Here is a 26,611-nt window from a genome sequence, read left to right as displayed (position 1 = left end):
GGTCCTTCCTCTGCGATGTTAAATACTTCAGCAGATGGCCCATTGAATTTTAATTGTCAGGACCATAATACTCTGTATGGGTTGGGTACAGTGGAGTTACTGGTTGCAAAATTCAGTTGCCTGAGAGAACCTCAATGCTAACTTGGGGGAGGGGGGGGAAACCCTACCTTGTTTTGTTCTAAATATGTCTTGCTTTTCTAGGCCACTAAAGGCTGCCATGAGGCTACCATAAAACCTAGCTCAAGTAAAATTGTAAAAGCAAAAACAATAACATTGATGAGCAGCAAATTAGAGTCTCCAGCTGAAATAGAAAACCCAGTCAGTCCATACCTTTATTAAGATTGCCAACATATACCAAAACTATACAGAATTATGATTTCTTTAGTTAAAACACGCATACTTGTCTTCAAAGCTGTTAGATCCAAGCAGTTAGAGATTCCATATGGCGCAGGCCTTGCTCTCGAGTTTATAATGTAAACTAGCAGATAACCTGGCATTGCCCGGGTATTTATTTATTTATTTATAGGGGGGAAATGTCCGGTTTCTTATCTTGGATTTTCCCCCTTACCAGAGGGAGGCCCCTTGTGGGATTATTGTGAAGCCATTACCATGACAACTTCACTGCACTGTACAGTAGAAGCCATTTTAAGGCACAACCGGCTGTATCTTAACAGAACACACACTCCGGGGGTGTCCTACCCCAACAGTATTTTTTCCAGAGAGTAAGTCATTTGTGTACCAAGTTTGGTAGAAATTGCTCAAGGCGTTCCAGAGTTATGCCGGAACATACAGTCATATATATATGACTGTATATATATAAAATAGATTACACATGGGGGAAGAAATAAGAGAAAAGCAAATTCAAATATCTGTTTGTCGATTTGAGAAGTGTAAAGTAGATTTAGTTCAGTGGTGGGTTCCGGATCCCGTTGCAACCAGTACGGTTGCAACTGGACCCAGTATCCTCGACATGAACGTGCGTGATGCGCACATGCCTCTTACTGTCCAGCGCCACCTCCGTCAGCCTCCGCGACACTCCAGCTGCTCGGCAGAGCGTCGCGCAGGCACTACGCGCTGTGCACAGAAGCGCCGAAGACTTTAAAGACAGGTAAGGAGTGCAGACGGGCAGGTGGGCCTCCGGAGCACTGTACCGGAACGGTACCCAGTGCTCCGGGCAGGCTCCGGTACGCCCGTACCGGGGTGTACCACCTGCAAACCACCAATGATTTAGTTGTACATTGTAGAGTTGAGAGAAGTTGTTTGGGAGAGAAAAGAAGGCACAAAAGCACGGTCCTAAGAATTGGGACAGAATATCCTAGTTCCTTGTTGCAGCTTGATGAAATGACTGCTGTGAGGTATGACTAACAGAGAGGAATATGAACCTTTTTCAGTCTTCTAAAGGCAAATTATAAAGAAGTACAGCAGCTCTCTTGGGGCAGGTTATGTAACAACCTGGATGTCAATAGCTTCCCTGTGGTGGATGAATATGGAATTAGGTGAAGATATACGTAGTATATTTCATAGGGGAGGAAGATACCTCGGGGAAGAGGCAAATTGGGAATTAGAAATCTTAATTTTGTCAATGCTGCTAGGTAATCTTGTAAAGCATTTGTAGGTTTGTGTGTTTCCAGCCGTTTCTAAGAAGTGACCTGTAATGGAGATGTCATCACTGTGTACATAATAGCAAGTGCGAGGTGTATAGAGTTTAATAGGTTCAGACAACATTCGATGAGATCGAAGTTGTGATTCTTTGCTTAACTGGAAGATACAAAGCTAAGCTAGAAAGATATTAAGCTCTTTTTATATCCCACTATAGTACAAAAGCCATCATAAGCAGTTTATCTAATAAATCATAAATTTTATGGGAAAACATTTAATTACATTTCATTAGACTAGGAATCTAGACTTTGAGGGACTATTAATATTGAGTCCTACCACTGCTTAGTGAATCCATATTAAAGCATCTGTCTTAGATGATTGCAGCTTATTAGATTCAACAAGGGGAGCCCATCACTGCTCTAAGAAATTGGCTCTGTTATTAAACTGCTTTTAATCTAGCACTTTTTTTACCTGACACTCAAATTCATTTTGGAATTTAAGACTCTTGTTTTGCGCTTTGAGATTCTGAAAACAATTCCTTCACAAATTCTACCATCTTTTAAGCTTCGTTTAAGCTTCGTGATTGAAGCAGAGCATTCAAATTCAGCCACAGTTTTGTTCCATGCAGTATCAACCTTGTGAATTCCCAAGCTTCCTGTTTCCGTTATGTATTCAAGATGAACAATGATTCATATTTACAGTATATGTATTAATATGTTAGGATGTAGGAATATACATATGTGCAGTATGTATATAGTATACATGTGTGTTATGTGTATGTAGACATTTGAGAGCAGGCAAAAGAATTTCATTTTTAATGTATGCCAGAATGCCCACAGGGGGAAAAAAAATGATAATCATTCTTTATTTCCATTCTCTGATGATCCTTTTTCCAGTCCTTGAGCTATCTTTTGATTGTTTCTTGAAGCTTCTTGTCATAGTAGCTAAGATGGGTTTTGACCAATACACTCTAGTGATGGGTGATAGGTGAAAATATCACTTCTGTGATTTGGGGGCGGCTGTATGTTACATACATATTCAATAGTTTAGTGAATTAAAGATTGCAACCGTTTCGTCCAGAAGTGTGCATTTCAGTGCTGTACATACTTTGGGGTTATATATGTGTGCTGCAAATCATTTGGTTGTCAAGTTGTTGCTTTTAGGCTGAGGTTCCTGCGCTACCTTATTTGATTATAGTTATTTCTTTATCAAGATGGCTGACAATAGCATTGCAAGCAGCCTGAAGAATCTTCTGTGAAAGTGCAGGTTTTGTTATTTGGCATATTTGCGGAGAATTAGCATCAGATCTAGGCCACTGGGCACCCTGTTGCAAGATAATATGGATTGCGCATCCACTGGCGTAAGCTCAGTGGGAAATGGATTAGGTGAACTATAGTCTACAAAGCCTGGATGGCAATAGGTTGGCTAACTCTGCTCTCAGATAATTATCTCACCCTCCAGACTTATGTCTGCTTGCATAGACTGGATTTAAAAACGGAAGGGATATATTTAATTAGCATTCCCTGATTCAGTGCTCTGCTACTGGCCATATGCAGCTTGGGGACATTTTGTGAGTACAAGGCAGAGGAGGAGGAGAAGAAGGCAGCAGCATGCGGTGTTCCAAGAGAACATAAAAACCTCCAAATTACACTCATAAAAGAGGGGGCCGCCTGGCATTTTGAGAAGACACTATAAATCCATATGTTGCAATTGCTGAGCCTTTTTTTTTATTGATAGCCACTGTTGGGGCTGCAAGACTTGGCATTTTAAAGGTCCTTGTGAACGTTGGAGCTGCTTTCTCACGGAGGGTTTCTTTGGTTTGTGACAGATTGCGAGGAAACGGCACAAAGTCATCGGTGGCTTCAAGAGTCCTCACGGCCACACCAGGCCTCCAGCCTGCCTCAAGCACATCGTCCTCATGCCTCTGTCTCAGATCAAGAAGGTACTAGACGTCCGAGAGACAGAAGGTTAGATATGTTTTTTTCCCCCAATGAATCGGGAGGGGAAGGTCGGCGTTCCACCCCAACCTGGTATCACCAGAGACCTCCTCAAAAAGGTGTTCAGATTGGGGAAAGCTTGAACTGACCCATGGAATAAGATTGTTTTAACTGCTGAAAGATTTGGGCATGGCTGGACAGTAAGATCTCTTCCAAAGAGGGTTTACCTGGCAGTTCAGGGAACTGTAAATAACCATTCAAAGGAGGAGATGGAGAGAAGACAGTCAAATGTCAGCTTGTGAACTTGTATTTGTAGGAAACCATTCTCGGAGCTTTTAAAGTGCACAGCTCTTGCTTCTCTTTTTCTATGCGCTTTGTTCAATGCTTGTCTAAAAATAAAGCATCTCATGTGGGTGTATTAACCTTTAAGAACAAAGGTTTATATGACTGGCACTTTAATCTTAAGCAGCAGTTGAGCCCACATTCCTGAAATCTTTTAGTAGGCAGATGCAGCTTCTCTCCCCCCCCCCCTCCACCGCCCCCCCCCTCCACCCCAGATTATGGCATTTACATGCTAAAATCAGTGTGACTGCTGGAGAGATAGCACTGGGACATTAATTTCCCTTGCTTATATCACCGCTTAACTGCAGCAGCATGCTGTACCTTGGAAAGATTACTTTTCGGTGATTGGAGAAAAAGGTTGGTATGAGCTAGCTTCCTACAGCCCGCCCTCAGTGCATACCTGTAAAATAACCGGAGCTGTAAAAACATGAGTTGGAAGTTTCTATGCATTTTTTTCTTTTTCTTTTGCTACGTTCTTTCTTTTCCCGGGTCTGGTGCAGCAATGTGCTGTCCCGAGTGAAAACGAATCGAAGTATATTCCTGTGCTTGGGAACATTTGAGTAAAGCCAGGTTTTCAAAGTTGAGTTTGACGAGGTTTATTTGGAGTTGGGTTGAGTTGGTTGTCAGAAAGATGAGGCCAACACAAGGTTGCTGAGGAAGGGAAAAAATGTATATGCTTAGGAGCCAGAGGTTTAGGGACTGTAGATCAAATGAAAAATTATGGAAGTTCAATGCCATAGCAGACTCCTGCTCCTTAGTTGCTAATTGAACTCTTATGTATATACTTTTGTCTCCTAGAAACTGTGAGGAATACCGTATTTTGGGGAGTGTAAGACGTACCTTTTTCCCTCCTAAAAGAGGCTGAAAATTTGGGTGCGTCTTATACTCCGAATGTAGCCCCGCCCACCCACTGGCCCCTACCCATCAGCCTCTGTGCATCCTCTTCCTGGATGCAGAGATTGCCACCGACAATGGCTTGTGTTTTTGGGCTCCGTGCATTGCATTTTTAGCCCCCAAATGCTGGATGCGCAGTGCCCAAAATGGCTACTCGGAACAGCTGCTGTCTTCTCTTACCCCTTCCCCGCTTTGCCTGCTTTAGTCACTGGAGCTCCCTCCGAGGATCTGCTGTGCTTTTGAAGCTGTTTTTCAGCCCAAACACGAGCTAAGCAATCTTCCATGCTTTTGCCTGCTTTTCTAATTGCTGCTCCCTTAGATAATCCTCTATGCGTAAGAAGCACAGTCCCCATCATCCCCAACCTCAAAACCAGTGAGCGAACTAATGTGCTGAAGCTGACACGCTAAGGATGCTAGCTAGATGAATACCTGATAGGCAGAATCCCCCCCCCATTTTCCTCCCCCAAAACTAAAGTGCGTCTTATACTCCGAAAAATACGGTAATAGGTTTTATATGAGTACGAAGCAAAAGAAAGTAACCTGAAGAATAATGAATGGCAGACAGTATTGTTTTGCTGGTTACTTTTCTACAACCGGAGCAGTTTAATACAGTTTAAAATTCAAGCCATGATTGTGGAAAGCGAGCTTTTCTGAAATGTCGTATGTCACGATAATCCAGTATTTCTCAACCTTGGCAACTTTTAAGACACGTGAATTTCAACTTCCCAAATTCCCCAGCCAGCAATACCAGTATATTACTGCAATCTGACAGTGGGAAGAGAGCGGATGCTCTCAAGGGTTTGACCTCTGTCTCTGAAGACACGTCAAATGCAGCTCTGTTGAATTCTCTGCGGGTGACTCTTTATTGTGGTTGAGTGTGTAGATATTTAGCTTTTACCTCTTTATTCTACTTACATGGCTTTATATCTAGCTTCATCCCTTGAGACTCTGTACCTTGTCTCGGCCACCGCAGGTTTAGAGTGGCTCCATAAACCATCGTGCGGCATTATTACCGCTTAATTAGCTTTTAGTCGTCTTGTTTTCGGTGGCTGGAGAAACTACCCACTATCGGGCCCCAGAGTTGGGAAATTCTCATAGGAGTGGATTCTTTTAATAGCATTTCTTTTGGTCTTTGAAGCCCAGTAAATTAAATTCTCTGGTGGCACAATTCTGCTGCACTGGATAACAATTTGAAGCTCTCGGTAAGGCATGAAAACGAGGAGCTTATACGGGGAAAGGAAATTCAGCCAGATATAAATATACAAAGAGCCAATTATATATTGATAGCGCTTGCTTGTTAATGTTCAGGACTATAAATGTTAGTTCTTACCCTGGCTTAATGATCTGTGCAATATTTTCTAGTCCATGCTTTCCCTCCTTTCATTGTTTAAGATTTTCTTTTTCTTTTTTTAAAGAAAAGGAAATGTCTTTTCTCTACAGACTGCCGCAAAGCCTTTGCACTGGTCGTACGGCCGCCGACGGAGCAAAGCAATCTTCTGTTCACTTTTCAAATAACAACGGAGGAACCTCTCAAGGAAGACTGGCTGAAGATGCTGTGTCGGCATGTCGCGAATACCATCTGCAAAGCAGACTCTGTAAGCACTTGAGATGGAAGTTGATGAGGGGCACCTATAGTAGAATGAGTTCATAGAACAGGCGGTCTCTAGCTTTGAGGGTTGGGAATTACATTTGGGATTTCGAGAACATTTGTGGGTATGCTCACAGAATGGCTTTTTCTGAAGAGATGATGTACAGAACAACCTGGGTGGCAAGAGTCTCCCAGTACTTTTCTGGCAAATTTAGAATAACACCGTTGGAAGGGACTTTGGAAGTCTTCTAGTCCAACCCCCTGCCCAGGCAGGAAACCCTACACCTCTTCAGACAAATGGCTAACCAACATCTTAAAAATTTCCAGTGTTGGAATATTCACAACTTCTAGAGGCAAGTTGTTCCACTGATTAGTTGTTCTAGCTGTCAGGAAATTTCTCCTTACAGTAGTTGTAAGTTGCTTCTCTCCTTGATTAGTTTCCACCCATAGACCTAGTACTTACTTTTCTAGCATCATCTCCTTGTTTTTTGCCCGGAAAAAATTTCCAGTCCAGCACAAGGGAGCAGTTTCCCACCTCTTAATTTTCGAAAAGTTCTTAGGAGGTCCACGTGAAACCCAGAGGCATTGGTGGGATTTATTTATTAATCCTCAATATTCCAGGAGTATTGCCACCAACTCCTTGCCGCTCTAGGCTGTTAAAATCCAGTAAATAAATAAATAAAGGTTAACAAATAAAAGATACTATTCCTTTTAAAAAGCTGCCAACTTTGGGAGATCTTCCTACTCAAATACCCTGTAAAACAAAACAGTACCGTTTTTTTCTTAACATTGCATGATATTTGCTCTCTTGAAGCATGATATTCAAGGAGGGAGGTGGAATACCCTGAGGATCTGGTTCTCCTCCCTCGACTGGAAGCTTTGTTCTCTGCTAAACAATGTAGGGCAGACAGACTCTACTTGTGGACCTGATCCTAAAGCTTGGGCTCTGCGATGTTTTGGATTTGATTCAGGAAAGGTGCTTCGGAGCCAGAACCAATGTAGCACCTGTCTGGGACTCAGTCGCCTCTTTTTCTGGGCTCACATGTGGCTGCCGCAGAGGGACTTTCCCTGCAGCTCCGAAAATAAATGTGGCTGCTTTAATGAGTCGCAAAGCAGTGCTGCATTCCCACTCCTGCAACTTCCAAATCACCTATTCTGAATCAGACGCAAAACACTGCATTTCCTTTAATCCCTACTCCAATTATACTTGGAACTGGTGCTTTGCTTTCCAGCATCTTACTGTCTATTTTTTTTTAAATTGGAAATCTTAAAATCAATTGCAGTAGGATCCAGTAGGCATCAAGGAATATGTTGCCAGACATATTGTTGTCTCCTGTCGTCATGTTGAGAATCTCTACATGATCTGTGCATGAAAAAGAAACTTATTGTCGCCATAATCCAAGTACGTTGGTGGAATTCTAATGAGTACATTGGCAAATCCTGTTCATGCTTTGAACAGTCATGGGATAGCATCTGCAGATTATAAAACGCTCCATAAACTAAGAACCAGCTTATTGTGGAGACATTATTCCCAAATGGTATAGCAGTGCCTTTTAGGTAGCGTACTGGCAGACGTTGGTGTTAGAAATATAAAACTTGAAGACTGCAAATTGAATAGCACGGAAACCTCCCCACTTATGGGCCTGTTTTATATGCAGCCTTTGTGGCGTGCGGTAAACTCTCGGCACAGCCAAGTTTCCTTTTCAGGAAGCGTTTGCGCCATAATTGTTGGCTCTCTGACAAGATTCTCCTTGGGAAAGCTGTCTGCTTCGGTTATTTTTTTGAAAGCTGCTTGTTTACATTCTTTTTATTTAAATATTCAGAAATTTTTAGTAGTTTAGAAATTATTTTTTTAGCTGCCATGCTTTTGATTTTTTCCAAAGGCACGGTTGAAAAAAAAATAGGTTGACTAAATCAGCCGAGCTTATGTTTTTGAGATGACCGCTTTGATTGATCGGTTTCTCCAAATCAAAAGCAAATAATGCCAGTTCTGGAAATAAAGCGAAACAGGCATTCAAGTATTATAACATAATATCTAGAGGAACAGTCATGGCTAGTGGTTAAGGCTAGAAACTAGAGGATTATGAGTTTTAGTCCTACCTTAGCCACACCCTCAGCCCAGGTCACTCACAAGGTTGCTGTGGGGAACATAGGAGAAATAAGAATTAGATATGGTTTTTGCCTTCAATTGTTTATAAAAAAAATTATAAAGGTGAGATAGAAATCACCATATTTTTCAGACTATAAGACGCACAGGAGTATAAGGCACACCATGTTTTTGAATTTTTTTTATTTGATTTTGATTTAAAAAAAACGTTTTTGCACTCTGAAGGCCTCCCAAACCCTCTGCACATCTGGTTTTTTTGCCAAAAAAAAGGGGGGGACATGAGGAGCTTTGGGTGGTTTGCAGAGTGCTCCTGAGGGCTACGGCAGGCAAAAAAGGCTAATTTTTCACTCATTTTTGCCCTCCCTAGCCCCCAGGAGCACTCTGCAAGCCTCCTAAAAGCCATGCACGTCCATTTTTGCAAAGGGGGAGGGGTTTCGGTAGGCCCAAAAATGCTGTATTCAGTGTATAAGACGCACTCAGATTTTCACCCTCTTTTTTGTCTTATACTCCAAAAAATACGGTACATAAAAATGTGAGGTGTATAGGAAGGTGCAAAAGAATGGAAAGAAGGAAAGAAGAAAGAAAACATTATTTAGAATACTAGCTTCTTTTTGTCCACAAAGTATACTCTGTAATCTATGGTACATCTTAGGCTGCAATGGTAAGCGGATGTCACAGATATATGTTCCATTGAGCCCTCTGAAGTTTTCTGAGCACATATGAAACAAAAAAATAAACTCTCTTAGACGTTCTGATAAACAACATGTAGGTGTCAGATAACCTATCTCCAGGTTCAAGACGAACTTGGTGTCAACCTGAATTACAAATAGAGCCTAGATACATTTTCTCCTTCAGCCCGGCAAGTCACACCTGTCCTTTCTGCTCTGGTGATGCATGACTTACCTCTTCTTTTCTAGCATCATAAGGGAATCTTTCTTCACTACATGTGGCTCTCATCCTTTCTTCTAGAAAAAAAAAAACAATCCAAACCTTTGTTTTCTCAAATTACTTGTACGCCATTCCCACATGGTGGCAGCAGAGGCTTAAATCCCGATTGTTTTTCTCCCCCATTTGCCAAATAAGTAAGTGTCTATACTGCGGTCAATATCAGAATAATGTGCCAGATGTAATGCATAATCTCTCTAATCTGGGAAGGTAGGCTTGTGAATTTGGGGAGTTAAGAAGCCCTGGGTTTTCGAATGTGGATTTGAAATTCAAGATGGCTCTTTTTCTTTTTACCCTTGAAGCTAATAGTTGGGGCTTTTTCCTGCCAGGAAAATCTTATTTATGCAACTGATCCTGATTCTATTGAAGTAAACACGAAAGATGTGGATAGTACATTGAGTAGAGCTTCGCGGGCCATAAAAAAAACCTCCAAGAAGGTAAGAGGCTTAACTTGAAGAGGGCTTGTCTCCTTGCATTCCAAACGTAAAGGACACAATTCATTTCCCAGCAAAACAATATATATATATTTTATTTTAAATATCACTTTAAATACTTCGATGCCTTATTTTAGCTTTCGTACAAAACCCCCCATCGTCTTATTGCCACAGTCTGATGTCAGAGTCTTGGTTGCTTAAGAGAACCGTCTCCCACAAAAACCATATACTCTGAAGGTAAAGCTGTTAAAATCCCTGTTAGACTTTAAAAAAAAAAGCAGTTAAAATCATCATCCTTGGTAAGACTCAAAAGGCCTGGCTTTTTGATCCCACTATGATAAAATACATGAGGGACGCGGTGGCTCAGTGGCTAAGACGCTGAGCTTGTCGATCAGAAAGGTCAGCAGTTCGGCGGTTCGAATCCCTTGTGCCGTGTAATGGAGTGAGCTTCCGTTACTTGTCCCAGCTTCTGCCAACTTAGCAGTTTCAAAGCATGTAAAAATGCAAGTAGAAAAATAGGAATCACCTTTTGGTGGGAAGGTAACAGCGTTCCGTGCGCCTTCTGCATTTAGTTGTGGCGGCCACATGGCCACGGGGACGTCTTTGGCCAGCGCTGGCTCTTCGGCTTTGCAACCCCTAGAGTTAGGGACGACTAGCACATAAGTGCGAGTCGTTATCTTTATGATAAAATACCGGTCTTAATAATATTTTTCCAAGTTCATTTTTAAAAAAACAAAACAAAAGAGGCGCTGGTACATATTCAGCGCGTCTGAAGAGATTGTGAAACTTGCCTACTAGGCCATGTCACTCTTCATTTAATTCCTACAAGAAAAGATGCCAAATAGAGTAGGACAGAGATTGGTGCAAGTTGAGCAAATGGCCTGTAGAACAACTGGAAAGGGCAGGGCAGAGAAGAGAAAAATGGCAAAGACCTGACAAGGAAGGAAAAGCTTTGAACTGAATGGCTCAGCCTGAAAGGAAAAAAAGGGTTTCTTTTAGAGCTTTTGACCTGTAGTGCTTTCTGTAGGCTGCTTCTCCTTGCCAACTTCTTCAGCAGAGAGGCAATTCTTGTTCCCTTATTTATTGTTTCCTCTTTTAGTGGGAAATGATTTCTGGGAAATGCTGTGTGAGACAGTGGATGCAGGTAGTCCTCGACTTCATTTAGTAACTATTCAAAGTTACAACAGCACTGCGAAAAAGTGACTTATGACCGTTTTTCACACTTACGACCGTTGCATCATCCCCAAGGTCATGGGATCAAACGCTAGGCAACTGGCATATACTTATCACGGTTGCCGTGTCCCGGGGTCAACTTTTGCAATCTTCTGAGAAGCAAGGTGAACAGGGAAGACAAATTCACTTAACACTTGTGGCAAGAAAGGTTGTAAAATGGGGGGATTCACTCAATGACTGCCTTGCTTAGCAACAGAAATGTTGGGGCTCAATCGTGGTTGTGAGTGGAGGACTAACTCTACCGATCTTTTGCTAGCCTTGGTAACATTAGAACATTCTCGTCTCACAAAGCATTGCCTGGATATAATTTCAACAATTTGGGAACCACGGAAATTTACACCCTATTTATTAGAGTTCTGTTGTTAATCACTCAGAGTAGTAAAATAAGTTAATAAAAAGGTAAAGGTTCCCCTCGCACATATGTGCTAGTTGTTCCCGACTCTAGGGGGCAGTGTTCATCTCCGTTTCAAAGCCGAAGAGCCAGCGCTGTCCGAAGACGTCTCAGTGGTCATGTGGCTGGCGTGACTAAACACCAAAGGCTCATTGAACGCTGTTATCTTCCCACCAAAGGCTGTTCCTATTTTTCTACTTGCATTTTTACGTGCTTTCGAACTGCTAGGTTGGCAGAAGCTGGGACAAATAATGGGAGCTCACTCCATTAAGTGGTGCTAGGGATTCAAGCTGCCGATCTTTCTGATCGACAAGCTCAGCACCTTAGCCACTGAGCCACCTTCACATGCTTTCAAACTGCTAGGTTGGCAGAAGCTGGGATATGTAACGGGAGCTCACTCTGTGACGCGGTGGTAGGGATTTAACTGCGGACCTTCTGATCGACAAGCTCAGTGTCTTAGCTACTGAGCCACCACCTCCCTTCAAAAGGTAGTAACATAATAGTAACAACGAATACTTGAACTAATTCAAGCTGGCTGTTCAAGGACTGAAGTTGAAGGAAGCTCTGTCCTATGCACCTACCTCGAATTTGCACAAGGAAAGTGAAATATAAATTGGTAAAACAAATCGATATCGTAAAAAACTAACCTGTCCAGTAAATCATTTGAAAGTCTACGCTAGAGCTGCATGACTACAAGAAGCTGCAAACCAAAAGAAAGGGAAATTTGAAGTTGCACCGTGTGTGTAACCTGAAATGAGATTGCAACATTCTGTGAATCACAGTGTACTTAAAACTCAGCATAATCTTCTTCGGCTAATGTTTGGAACCAGTTTAAGTATCTGGCACAACTTCCTTGTTTTACCTATCCTTTTTTCCATGCCCACATTTTGCAGGTTACACGGGCCTTCTCCTTTTCCAAGACCCCAAAGAGAGCCCTGCGAAGGGCTTTGATATCCCACCACAGCGTAGATGGCAAGAATGTCTGCACCGCTAGTGAAAACTGCTTAGGTGGCCGCCTTGCCAGTACTTCATCTTTAGCGGTAAGTGACTTGCCTGGGGAAATGGGCAATCATATGCAAGGAAAGGTGGAGATTGATCCCTGGGTTGTGCTTACTGGAATAATGGACCTGCTGATATCATATATTTTAATTTTCTTAAGTCGTGCCAACTACCGTGTTTCCTGGAAAATAAGACCCAACCGGAAAATAAGCCTTAGAATGATTTTTCAGGATGCACATAATAGAACCTCTACCCCCCCCCCCCAAATAATCCCCAGTTAAAATCGTCAGACAGACAGACCCATTTAGTACCGTATTTTCCTGAAAATAAGACCTAACTGGAAAATAAGACCTAATGCGTCTTTTGGAACAAAAATTAATATAAGACCCAATCTTATTTTGGGGAAAACATGGGTATCTGGTCAGTGTGGCTATAAGATAGTAAAGAATGGAATCCTCAGTAATAAAGACATACTTTCCAATACCCTGTTTCCCCTAAAATAAGATCTCTCTGGATAATAAGCCCTCCCCGAAAATATTTAACTGCAAGCTCAGCCGGTCCCTGCTATTTCCTCTGGTTGCTTGCTGCGTAAACTACATGAGATAAGAAGACAAGGCCGGAGGGGAGGAAAGGGAGGGGGAACATGCCACATGCACCTCACATGCCCTTACCTAGTGGCCACTCCTGCAACCCTAGCCACCGTGGCCCATTCTGGCCACCGTAAGACGAGCAGCAGGCCTAGTGACGTGCAACACATTAGCAGCCATGAGGTGACCACGCTCACCGCCTCCTACACCTCAAAAATAATAAGACCTCCCCAAAAATAATGCCAAGTGCTTATTTTGGGGGTCAAAAGAAAATAAAATCCTGTCTTATTTTCGGGGGAACATGGTAGTATCCAGAAATTTTAAAAAAGCATGATGGACAAATTGAGATTGATTTAATAGATGTCAAATGAGAGATTTTGAGGAAGCAAAACAAATGTTTTCAGAGCGTCTGAAAAAAGTTCAAAGACATTTGAATAACCAGAAAGACCTTCTAACGTATTGTGATATTGTTTGTGCAGTTGGAATTTAGAAATTTGACAAGATTGTCCAAATGTTACTAACATCCCATATAAACAGAGGCAATGAGTCTTGACTTTCATCGCTGGCTTGTGCAGACATGAATTTACACATGCGAATGCACAGATGACTATATAAAGAACCAGTTACAGGGGGGAAAAACAATTTGCTGAAAATATTCAAGCTATTAAGCTTGAACTAAGTATTTGGGGAGAAAACTTTTCATTAATACAGTTAAAATGAATTTGTGCTTTCTTAACCACAAATTAACGCAGAAGCCTGTGATGGCTGACTTTCCTAATCCCCTTTCCTCAGAGGGCCCAAACTTTATATTTTTTGCACATGAGGTCATAACAAAACCATCTTAAAGAAGTTCTCTTAAACATTAGCAGCTTAGTTACTTCAGCAGTGCTTCAAGGGCAACAGATTATCCTTCGCTCTTTGCCTGTTTACCTCAAGTCTTGTCATGAACGGATTTTAATGTGTGCAAGGAAGGAAAAATAAAACCTTTTATTACTGGTCATCGTTTCATCAGCGGACAGATGGAACGTGTTACAGTCTTCTGCATCCTATTTTAGAATACAGGTACTTCTCAACATACAACATCAGTTGGAATTTCCATAGCTAGGTGATATGGCTGTAGAGCAGGGGTGTCAAATGTGTGGTCCACGGGCCGGATGCGTCATGCACTGGTCACATCCACCCCCGGTTTAGCAAAGGGGAAGTCATGGATACGTCACGTGACGACAACGTGAGGCCGCGAGTTTGACATCCCTGCTGTAGAGCGTGATCACATTTGTTTGCTGTGGCCCTGCTTGCTGCTGTTAACCAAATCTCATCACTGTTGACCAAGGCAAACGTCCTGACGCTTCCCACAAGTGGGGAAATTGGCAGGACGTTGCATGGCCCAGACACATAAGTGGCTGTGCCAAATGGGAGATGGAGCGAGGGGGTTCACAGAGTGAACGTGCCAATGCGTCTGAGAGATTTGTGTGGGTTGGGGAAGGTGCAAGAGGGTGCATAAGAAGCGCATGTTGGTGGTCTGGGAGGGGGTGCACGAGAGGTGCAGTGAGGATGGGATGCACTAGAGCAGAGATACCCAACCTTGGCAACGTTAAGACTTATGGACTTCAACTCCCAGAATTCCTCAGCCAGCCAGCGTGGTATCCAACCTGCAGCATGGCTGGCTGAGGAATTCTGGGAGTTGAAGTCCATAAGCCTTAAAGGTGCCACGGTTGGGGACCCCTGCACTAGAGGTACAGATTGGAAGGCGTGAAGAAGTGCAATGGGATGCACGAGAGGCATGGTGTGGGTTGGCCAAGGTGTTCTGGGGGGTGCATGAGTTGCTGGCATAGCAGAAACGCAGACGGGCTGGGGGAGGGGGCATTGGTGGGGAGAGACGTATCTCAGCAGCTTGCACCCTTCTCTGACTTTTTAAGGAGACAGTGATGTTCTAAGGAAATCTACAGTGAAGGTTGAAAATGGCAGTCCTATGATCATGTATAACAGGTCGTAAGTGTGAACCAGCTGCCAAACGCACCTCACAATCACATGACCGCAGAGGTGCTGGGATGGCTGGAACTCTGAGGACCAGCCCTACCTACCTTCTGCAGCTCCATCATAACCTTGGTCGCAGCCCAACAACTGCCTTTATTCAGAAGTGCTTATATGGTATCTGTTGATATGATATCTATTCCTCAAGGTCTAGGACTGTTCTCCTCGTAACCTTCGCCGCCCCTTTTTCGCCCCCAGGTTTCCGCCTCCAGCCATTAACCTCTACCATCTCGCCTCTGCTGTTAGGACCCTAGCTGTTCATGCCGGCCAATGGCACCCTGCCTCTTTAGTCCCAGGCTCTTCCTCATGGGCCTTTGGAAGAAACACTGTTCACCCTGGGCTTTTGGGCTCAGGTGACAGTTCATCGCCAGCTAATCAGAGGAAGGGAAGGGAGAAAGAGAGGGGGGGGAGGTGATGAACAGTGTTTCTCCCAAAAGCCCGTGAGGAAGAGCCTGGGACTAAAGAGGCAGGGTCCCATTGGCCGGCACGAACAGCTAGGGTCCTAACAGCGGAGGCAAGATGGTAGAGGTCAATGGTTGGGGGTGGAAACCTGGGGGCGAAAAAGGGGCGGCGAAAGGTATAAGGAGAACAGTCCAATTCCTCATGGTTGATAGGAAGTCAAAGAAACAGAAATAGATGCTTGAGACACATTCAATACCGTTTTGTTCATTGGCATCTTACTCAGACTCAAAGTATGTGCTTTATAATTTGTATAGTTATTAAGGTTAACGAAGATCTAAAGGTTTCAACAGGTGTTGATGTTATTTAAGGATTTCTTTATAGAGAAGGAGGTGTCAAATACATTCTTTATCTTAATGCCACTGCCAGCTTCCAGTGGCCTTATGCTAGAATGAGGTTTTTTTCCTCTCCTGAAAGATTTACATTGCTGTAACAGCTGAAAAGATTAGTTATATTGATAAGAAAGTCATGATCGGAGAACAGTAGATCTTTCTGAGACTGTCTTGAATATGTTGCACTGTTGGGTTGAAAGGACATTCTTGGTATTTTGAGTTAAGAGTAGCAGAGCTCTAATTACAGTTAAAATCCGTGTTAGTGACAGTAAGTATATAAAATCCTTAAGTTTGGCTTGGGTGCAATATGTAGATTAACCTTGTTTTCTTCCTCCTTCCTGTATTGTTTTTAGATGATGCGTACTGCTTCTACATACAGCTTAAATGGATCAATTAAACATCCCGTTAACATACAACGTTCGAACTCTATTGACGGGACCTCCCAAAATATTAGATCTCGACCACTAGTCCGTTCTTCCCATGATCTAGAAGGGCGGATGGCTTCCAGCTCTGAAAACTTAAAGAGCTGCTCCCTGTCCAGTTGTTATCCAATCACCAGCAGTGATGAAGTTTAAGCTGCTTAAAGTGAGCATCATCACTTTGCGGGCACTTCTTGGAGACAAAAATAATTTGTGTTAAATACGGCACATGGTCTATCCAAGATTCAATGGATTCTGGCTCTCTTTGGTTTCTCTGGGCACCATCTTGATCTTTTGATTTAACAATCTGTATCAGATAAGATCATGCTTACTTCTGGGTTTCTTCTCATGTTTATGATAGTTTTGAAATGTTGTTGGATTAAGCCTTCTCTGTTTTTTAGTAAAAAAAAAAATCCTAAACTTTCCTGAGCAAAAACAATGTGGACATCATATCATAAAAGTCCCTCCTTCTATAATCTTTACATCTAAATATTCTCCTGCTGCTGGTTTGGAGCAGAATCATCAAGATATGTTCCTGGCCTCAATAGTGCAGAGTAGCCCAGGATGAGATGTCTGTGGAGATTCTCAGTCAATCCAGGTCATGGTTGTCCCAAAGGTGCTTTTTCAAAAGGGCAACTGGACTTTTGTTTTTATTTTTCTTGAAGACATTTTGCTTCTCATCCAAGAAGCTTCTTCAGCTCAGTTCAGAACTTGCCTTTTGAAAAAGCACCTTTGGGATCTAGGAGGCGATGCACAGTGGCCAGCTTTTCTTCCTAATCTTTGCGTTTCACTACATTTGTCTGGTGCAGACCATCGACATCATTTAATGACCTTTAAAACTGGTGGCAAATTTAGTTAGTTAATTCATTATGCAGGCGTAAATGGTCTGCTTCAGTCACAACCAACGCTAGCATTATACATTCCATCTGTAACAAAGATGAAACTAGCAATAATAAATCAGCACTTATAAACCTTAATTGCTTTCCAGTATAGATTTCCATCCCAGATTTGGAGGAGGGGAAGGGCATGCACACTTCAGTCCCCAAAGGGCTTCCTGAAACAAGCAGGTCTTCATGACCTTCTTTCATCCCCAACATGTTGGAATTGCTCTAATTCTTAGGCAGGAAGAAGAGCAGTGATAGTGAAAGGCCTATTTTCAAGGGTCCCAGGGCTAATTCCCTCTAGGAAGAAGAACACGAAGGAAGCCCTTCTTTCCCAATCTCATAAAGAGCAGATATTAAAAATATCTATGCCACATCAAGTTTTAAAGGTGACAGCCAGCATCCGGACAACCACATCTGGGAATCTGCTGATAACCAGTTCAAAATAGTGGTGTTGCATGGGCACACTGAGGACTGCCCATAATTACTCAAACCACAGTATTTCCTGAAGGTTAAAGGGCCCCGTGTCATGCTTTAAATCAGCCTTAAAGACCTGGCTCTTTCCACAAGGGCTAGGTTAAGAAATACAAACCTTTGTGGGAATTGTATTGATTTCCCAGGTTATTATCTTCTTTAGTTTTTATTTTATTGGGTATGTCTTTTTTTAACTTGCAGTATACCCTGTCCAGAGCTGCAATGAGTTGGGTAGCATACAAATTAGATGTACCTATACAGTGCTTTTATAAATACTGCACCATCTGTAGCTTCCAGCTGGTCTTCAAGAACAGCTCAATGTAAAACCAATTTAAGGAATACATCCAAGAAATGACCAAGGCATGAAAGACAATGTGCGGGAATTGCCATAAATGTTGCACAAGATGGTTGTGTAGAGACCCTCTCAGTCTCCTGCCCTTCTTCTTTGAGGAGCAGCTATGAGCCCAACAAGACCACCTGTTCTGAATGACCGAGTGCCATTTGGTCCTAAGAAGATAAGATTTGGTTGAAATAAGCAAACCGAACACTTTCTCTCGAGAGCAGGCAACAGAATTTCATTTTTTTATATGGGCCGGTGTGCTCGCAATTTAAAAAAAAATGACAATAAAAGTTAACTTTGGAAAGCTTGGGAGGGTGAAAATGCTCTTAAATAAAATTAAATGACAAATGAGATCTTACCGTTTTCCTCTCTTGAAGGTTGGTTATATCAGACGCGAACGTTGCAGGGCATAAAGATCATGGGAAGCTCTTCTTTAAAATATATGCTATCTGTCAATCGTGTTGCTGAAGGCACTTGGGGTTGCTTTTAGCGATGAAAAAGCGGGTGTAAGACATTCCATACATAACATACAGGACATTTGGAAGATTTATGTTTTAGAATAAAGAAAAAAAAAGTTTTCTCGTTTCTGTTTCCTAAAATAGCTTTGATCATGCTTTCTCCCTCTCACTCACAGATTTTGAAAGGTACTTCATTGATTATATATATATATTTCCTGCAATAGATCATAGTCCTAACGTTTGCTTTTTCTCCCCTCCCCCCAAACAATATAGAGCTTCCATTCTCCTTCCTTGATCAATCTGCCATCAGTATTTGAAAAGAGAAGCCATACCTTCAGTCGGTCAACTACTCATTTAATATGAAGTGGATGGAAAAAGGAGCTGCAGCGTAGCACGATGTGGACCAAAAGAAGTCCTAAGTGTTCAGGCAACCATATGCTGACATAAATGGTGGTACTTAGGTAGCACTTAGTGGCGATTAGTTAACTTTTAGATAACACTAAGTTAAACCACCAGGAATGCTCTGATTTTGCCTGCAGAGCAACGAAAGGATGGACCTTGTTACAGATAACATATTAATTTGCACAGATTGCTTTACATAACATTATGGAGGCATTTTGCTCAGAGTAAACCATTAAAATGACCTGCATTTTTAATAGCCTTTGTACATGGGATGTTGTCAAGTAGCTACTGCATGGATGAATATAGTAAAATATTTGTTTCACGTCTAAAATAGGGATAATAGACTTTCTTTAATATTGAAGCCTTCAATATTCTATCAAAAAGAAATATTTTTTTTAAAAGCTTAAATATATTTCAGTGTGCCATTATGGTGTGGTGTTGGATTCCTGACAACCTCTGTATCTGCCCAAGGATCTAAAATGTATCTCCTTTTTTTCTTTTGTTAAACTTTCGTCCAACATTTTGGAAAATCAACAGAAGTGGAAGTCCCTGGAAAAATAATTGTAGATAATTGTAACTGACCAGTTGTTTTTGAAAAGAAGAAACTGTCTCTAAAGCTTTGGGAAACACTTCCTTTATATAGACTTTGTATGCACATATTTCAGAAATGAGATGAAAATGGAGATCTAAGTTTAATGTCTACAGCTGCTATTTTTTAAAATTCATATTCTCATATAAATTGATTTGAAATGTTAAACCTTTGATTCTCCCTCTCCCCTTTCTGGTAATTTTTTTGCAACATGAAAAATAATGAAGTTCCCAGAATCTATTCCTCCACTCGTTCTGGGAATTAAATTTCTGCACACAATCAAAAACTTTCTCTTGCAGCCTTTATTTGCAAGGGCTATTGGATGGGATTCTTTAATCACCATTCTGTTAATGGCAGGATCGCCACGTACAAGTTAGTGTAATTTAAGATTATACCTTTATCACTTTTTAATTTTTTTAAAAAATACCATGCCAACAGAAACTTTTGAAAATAAACCAAACTCTGTAATTTTGGATGTATAAATCCCATTGATTGTACATGCTTTGTCCTAACTGTTCTGTAATAACTTCTGTTTCTGCAGCATGAACAGCTCAGCCTACTGTGTTGCTTGTTAAAGTTTCTTAGAGGAAAAAACAGTTTTTTCCAAACTCATCTATTAGCTACTCTTTGTAATTAAGTCGCTTAGATATTATGAACCCTGTTGGCTTTGTTAGTGGGTGCATAAAGCTTGAAAATTACTTTATCATTGCTTTCAATACTGTTTGCAGTGGAAGTATCCTTTTTGACACAAGAGTTGGAGGGCAGATTAGTGGAGAAGAGGTCAGAGAACAAAGTTATCAAAATCCACCCTAGCCTTGTGGCTTCTTGATCACAAGCACTGCTGTACTGTAATCAGAAGTTTTCAGATGGCCGAACCGGTAGCGGAGATCGCAGGTGGGCCTGTCCATCAGCCACCGGCTCTATGCTGTCCTATTGAGCCACATTTTTGAGGCTGGGCGCATAGACAGAAGGTGTGCATGCAAGCAAAGAGCATACATAGAGAAAGTGCATGCATGAGTAAAGCGCATACATGGAAGGTGACTGCATGAAGCGAGCATGTGCGCGCGCACAGAGAACCAGTGATAAAAATAAGTGAAACCCACCGCTGACTATAATAGTAAGATTCCATAGGCAAACTATCATACCGTATTTTTCAGAGTATAAGATGCACCTTTTTCCCTCAAAAAAGAGGCTGAAAATCTGGGTGCGTCTCATACACTGAATACAGCCTTTTTTGCCTCCTGAAACCCCACCTCCTTCACCAAAATGGCCGTGCATAGCTTGTAGGAAGCTTTTAGAGAGCTCCTAGGGGCTGAGGAGGAGGGCAGAAGTGAGCAAAAAACAGGCTGTTTTTTGCTCAATTTTATCCCAGCCCCCAGGAGCACTCTAAGCTTCCTAAAGGCTATCCATGCTCTTTTTTAAATGAAAAAAGGGCCCATTTTCATGAAAAATGAGCTGGTTTTTCTTTTGCCCGTTTTTGATTCCCTCCCCCCCCCAAGAGCACTTTGCAAGCCCCCTAAAGGCTATTCATGCCTTTGTTTGGAAAAAAAAATGGGCCTGTTTTCATGAAAAACGGGCCGTTTTTGGGAGGTTTGCAGAGTGCAAAAACTTTTAAATTTGCCTCTTTAAAACCTTGGTGCGTCTTATACTCCGGTGCATCTTATACTCTGAAAAATACGGTAATTCAAAGCATGGCCCGATCAACCCAATGAAGCTTCTTTACACAATAGGCATCCAAGGTAAAGCTGGTTAATTGGCCAGTTTTATCCCATGAGGTATTGCCAAGCTGGAGAATATTGCATCCAATCTACATTTTGGCTCTGCAAAGAAATACAGAAACCTACCTCTGGTCAGTCTCCGAAGCTTCATATTCTAACAATAGATTAAGTGGCACTGGAAGCAAGGCAAGAAATGTAACATAATGGTAGACAGCAAGAGGTGGCTAAGATATAATGGCAATTTTTCTCAAGATGAGCAATCTGCGTATGATTATTTTTTTAATTTAAAGCTGTGGCAATTTGCCCTCCTACAGTCTGGCGGTATAGCAATTTCACTATATCAACATTTTCACCTTTTTTTTTTTAGGGTCAAGAGCCCTTTTGATGAGAAGGGTGTGAATGTGGAATGAATCATTGCTTTAAAGATAAAACTTCTTTCTCTTTTCAACGCTGTAGTCAAATCTTCCACTCAGTTCTATTTAAAAGTTCCTGGTTCTGTTGGAAGAGGCTCCCCCACTTTCCTGAGAGCTATGAAGGCATTTATGGGCCAAACTCATGTTTCCCCGAGATCGTTAGACTGGACTACAATTCCCCAAATTCCCTGCCAGCATGGGCATTAGAAAAAATTTATGGAACAAAGAAAGAGGGCTGGTTTAGCGCATAGCAGCCTATACCCTTTGAAGTTATTTTTGCTGTTTCATGATTTTAATACAGAAGCCAAAAGTAGGTAGTCCTCAACTTACAAGAGTTTATTTAGTGACCATTCAAAATTAGTAGGTAAAGTTTCCCCTCGCACATATGTGCTAGTCGTTCCCGACTCTAGGGGGTGGTGCTCATCTCCCTTTCAAAGCTGAAGAGCCAGCGCTGTCCGAAGACGCCTCCGTGGTCATGTGGCCGGCATGACAACGCTGAAGGCGCACAGAACGCTGTTAGCTTCCCACCAAAGGTGGTTCCTATTTTTCTACTTGCATTTTTACATGCTTTCAAACTGCTAGGTTGGCAGAAGCTGGGACAAGAAATGAGCTCACTCCATTACACGGCGCTGGGATTCGAACCACCAAACTGCCGACTTTTCTGATCGACAAACTGAGCCACTGACTCCCTTTTCATTCAAAGTTGCAGCGGCACTAAGAAAAGTGACATGACCATTTTTCACACCACCATTGCAGCATGCCTGGGTCACCAGCTCAAAATCCAGATGCTTGGCAATTGACTTATTTATGCTGGTTTCAGTGTCCCAGGGTCATGTGATCCCCTTTTGTGACCTGACAAGCAAACTCAATGGGAAAGCCAGATTTACTTAACAACCATGTCACTCACTTAACAACTGCAGCCATTCATCTAACTGCGGCAAGAAAGGTCGTAAAATGAGGCAAAATCCACTTAACTCATTTAGCAACAAATTTTGGGCTCAATTGTGATTGTAAATCGGGGACTACCTGTGGCTGAAATGATTGCACAGTCTGATACCCTTTTGTAGGGTTTAGCAAGTTTAAGCTTGGGTGGATTTCAACTTTCACAATCCCCCAGCCACCTTCCTGCAGTTTTCTTGGCAAGATATCCAAAGTGGTTTGCCATTACCTCCTTCCTAGAGTCGAGACAGTTACTGGGCCAAGGTTAACCAATGCATTGTTCATAAGGCAAGACTAGAACTCACAGTCTCCCAGTTTCTAGCCTGATGCCCAACCACTGCATTGCCTCTCTAGACTGGGTTACAAATAATACAGCTGAATGTTTCTGTGCCCAGGGTTCAACCGTGTTTGGCTTGAGCTGACTCAATGATAAATACTATCCTATTATCACTTTCTCAGATAACCACAAATTATAAGCCAGAATAATTATCCTATTAGACCATCATTTGGATATTTATGGGTTGGAAAAACATCTACTTCTTTGGGCTGTTGGTTTGATCTCCGAGCTTGGCAATTTGGCTGCAAGTATTTCGTCACCATTCCTGGGCATGAATGCATCACATAAAAAGGTATTTAAGGCTAACATTCTGACAGACAAGCACAATTCAAAGCACACTGATGATGTCTCCTTAAATGGTGACGAAACATTTGCAACCAATTTGCCAAGCTCGGAGCTCAAACCAACAGCCCAACTACCAACCCAAACTACTAAAACAAGATAATTCATCTACTTCTTTCCTATTGGAATGATATGGAAAAAACACATTGAGGTCAGAGAAAAAAAATGAGTGCCACAGCTTCCTCTCCTAGTGGAACAGTGCCTTCAGAGGTTCTGTCTGCTGCATCACTGGAGGCTTTTAAGAAGAGACTGGCATTCCACGTGTCTGGCATGGGATAGGACCGTGATGGTCAACCTATGGCATGCATGCCATAGGTGGTATGTGGAGCCATTTCTGAGGGTAAGTGCTGGCCAGCTGATTTTCGGCCAGAGGGAGAAAAACCGCCCAGCGCGCAAACTGGAAGTTCAGGAACGGACTTCCGGTTTGCACATCGGGCTGTTTTTTGCCCTCCCGAGGCTTTAGGGAAGACTCCTGAGGTCTCTGGAGGGTGAAAAACCACCCAACACACAAACTGGAAGTTCTGGAATGGACTTCTGGTTTGCGCATTGGGCTGTTTTTTGCTCTTTGGAGACTTCAGGAAAGCCGCCTGAAGCCTTCGGAGGGAGGAAAAACAGCCTAACGGGCAACCCGGAAGTCTGTTCTCGAACTTCCGGTTTGCGTGTTGGACCGTTTTAGCCCTCCCCAGGCTCCTAGAAAGCTTTGGAGCCTGGGGAGGGCAAAAAACACCTACCAGGCCGACCGGCAGTCAGAAAATGGGCCGTAGGCATGCTGGAGCTGACAGGCAATGCCTCACATGCCCTCAGAAATGGCTCCATGTGCCACCTGTGGCACGTGTGCTATAGGTTTGCTATCACGGGTATAGGATCTCTTGCTTGAGTAGGGAGTTGGACTAGAAGGCTCCAAGGTCCCTTTCAACTCTGATTATTCTTATTCTATTCTATTCCCTATATCCTTATCCGAATCCTTTGCTGTTTGACAACAAGGTTTAGTCTGCTTTGTTTTCTCAAGACCACCATACTCAAACTCCAGTTTTGTAGAGGGTTTGACAGCTTGGTCAGTTACACAAGGTCCAGGTAAATCTGTCTCAAAATGCAAGACCCTTCCCACTATCAATACAGGCTACATCTTACTTTACACGAACAAAAGAAGACTCACAAACTCCTTACTCCTTTCTTAATTATTCTTTCAACTTTAAAACATTAAATGCTAAACAAAGTTACTCATCCTTCATACAGATGAAGTCATGGTAAAATAAGGATGTATGTTAAAAATATATACATTGAGCAATTTCTTCTCTAGTAGGCTATATGCTGTAGCAGCTATACCAAGTGCACAATTTTTTCCATCTTCCTACAGGTCACTGCTTGATGTGGAGTGAAAGAAACATCCCATGTGATGTTTAGGGAATGCTTTTCCACTCAAGAGACCCATTTAATTCCCTGTAACAAATACACAGCATTTGTGTTTCCCATACAAAATCTCTTAACTATTTCTTAACCTATTTGAAGTTAATCTATTTCCTGAGTTTCTTCTACCTCCTAAAGGTTAGTACTAACCTAATTAAATGGAAACTATGCTAAACAGGATTAGACTTCAGTCTCACTGGAAATATAAACCTTTGCAAAAATTTCTCCATGATTGCAACTATGAAGTTAAGCAAAAGTTAATTCCAGGTTTTTTTAACTTAAAAAAAAAAAAGCCTCCTGCAAGCCTCTGTCAACGAAAATGGAGCTTGGAAGGGCTGTCTGCAGCCTTCCCAAACTCCATTTTTGCTGGAAGAGGCACCATGGACCTATCCGTTGCTGTTCCCAGGATGGCCCCGCAGGCCAGATCTAAACACCTCACATGCTGGACCAGCCCCCTGGGCCTTGAGTTTGACACCCCTCCTCTAACGCAGTGTTTCTCAACTTAGGCAGTTTTAAGATGTGTGAACTCCAATTTCCAGAATGCTGTCTGGGGAATTCTGGGAGTTGGAGTCTATACATCTTACAGGTGCTAAAGTCGAGAAACACTGTTCTGAAGCCTTAAGTCAGTGACGGCAAACCTATGGCTCGCAGAGCCCTCCCCGTGGGCACATGAGATGTCACCCCAGCTCAGTCCCACCGCACATGCGCCCGCGCCTCCTGCCAGACTGCTTGTTTTCAGGTCTCTGCTGTGCATGTGCAGGGGTGGGGTGCATGCGGGCATTATGTGTGCATGCACCGGGGAGGGGGCAGTGGAGCGCAGATGGGTCATGCACATATGCGCAGGCGTGGGGTGCACACGGGGTGACCCTGCATCAGTGGTGGGTTTCTGCCGGATCGCACCGGATCGCGCGATCCGGTTGGCCAATGAACCCGGAAGTAAGTTTCCTGCCCCGCCCCTTTCACGGGATGGCGCTTGCCTGCGCTCCACCAGCTCGGGCGCGACCGGAGAAGTTTCTCTTCTCAGAAATGTCTTCAGTGGAGCGATGGCAGCCTGCGTCCCTTTCAGGAGCTCCACTAAGGAAGCTTCTCCAGTCGCACCCAAGCTGGTTCACGCTTCAGAGACGAAATGCCAGCCTTCGGGTTGCAAACCCCACCTGCCTCCCCTTCGCGCCTCTTGCAGATGCCAGTTGCTCAGGAAAGGCGGGAGGCTTCAGCTGGCCAACTTGTGTAAGACAAGACAGGCAAGCTGGTGGGCGCATGCCCAGGACAACGTAGAAGGTGCAGAATCAGCTCTGTCTGAAGGCGAGAAGGCTCGGAGCTACCACCACCCCTGCTTGGATCCTCTTCTTTAGGGGTCAGTGGAGGATCGGCTGCGACAGCCTTGCAGAGCAGCGCGCGGAGTCCGTCTCTCTCCTCCTCCTACCAGCCGAAGGAAAAGCCCCGAGGAGACGGGCTCCACGTACTGCTCTGCAAGGCTGTCGCAGCCGATCCTCCGCTGACCCCTAAAGAAGAGGATCCACCACCGCTTCTTCTTTAGGCGTCAGCGGAGGATCGGCTGCGACAGCCTTGCAGAGCAGCGCGCGGAGTCCGTCTCTCTCCACCTCCTACCAGCCGAAGGAAAAGCCCCGGGGAGACGGGCTCCACACGCTGCTCTGCCGGGCTGCAGCGCGCGGAGCCCGTCTCCCCGGGGCTTTTCCTTCGGCTGCAGGAGGAGGAGAGAGAAGCCACTTCGGCTGCAGCACAGCGGAGGATTGGCTGCGACAGCCTTGCAGAGCAGCGCACGGAGTCCGTCTCTCTCCTCCTCCTACCAGCCGAAGGAAAAGCCCCGGGGAGACGAGCTCTGCGCGCTGCTCTGCCGGGCTGCAGCGCGTGGAGCCCGTCTCCCCGGGGCTTTTCCTTCGGCTGCAGGAGGAGGAGAGAGAAGCCACTTCGGCCACTCTCTTCCAGACGCCCAGCTGGGACCGAAAAGGTGCCCTTTTGACCAAGACCAACTGGAAGGTATGTGTGTGTGAGA

At 43.3% G+C, this 26,611-nt stretch overlaps 1 protein-coding gene across 4 annotated transcripts in view; it reads left to right on the top strand.

The window, feature by feature from the left end:
- Window positions 1-19,924, top strand: part of ECT2 (epithelial cell transforming 2) — a 61,809-nt gene extending 41,885 nt beyond the window's left edge. The window contains exons 20-25 of one of the 4 annotated variants that reach the window (XM_081953449.1): window positions 3,428-3,566; window positions 6,213-6,367; window positions 9,715-9,849; window positions 12,364-12,510; window positions 16,232-16,463; window positions 18,724-19,924. In XM_081953449.1, coding sequence (XP_081809575.1) covers window positions 3,428-3,566; window positions 6,213-6,367; window positions 9,715-9,849; window positions 12,364-12,510; window positions 16,232-16,453 — 798 coding nt within the window. In that variant the 3' untranslated portion in view covers window positions 16,454-16,463; window positions 18,724-19,924. The remainder of the gene's footprint in view (window positions 1-3,427; window positions 3,567-6,212; window positions 6,368-9,714; window positions 9,850-12,363; window positions 12,511-16,231; window positions 16,464-18,723) is intronic. The other 3 variants (XM_081953450.1, XM_081953451.1, XM_081953452.1) reach the window with 3 other exon arrangements.
- The last annotated feature ends 6,687 nt before the right edge of the window (window positions 19,925-26,611 follow it).

The sequence above is a fragment of the Natrix helvetica genome (assembly GCF_964273705.1).
Source record: "Natrix helvetica genome assembly, chromosome: 5".
Classification (NCBI taxonomy): Eukaryota; Metazoa; Chordata; class Lepidosauria; order Squamata; family Natricidae; genus Natrix; species Natrix helvetica.
Note: the sequence above shows the minus strand (reverse complement) of the source record. Positions and strands in the feature narration are given on the sequence as shown.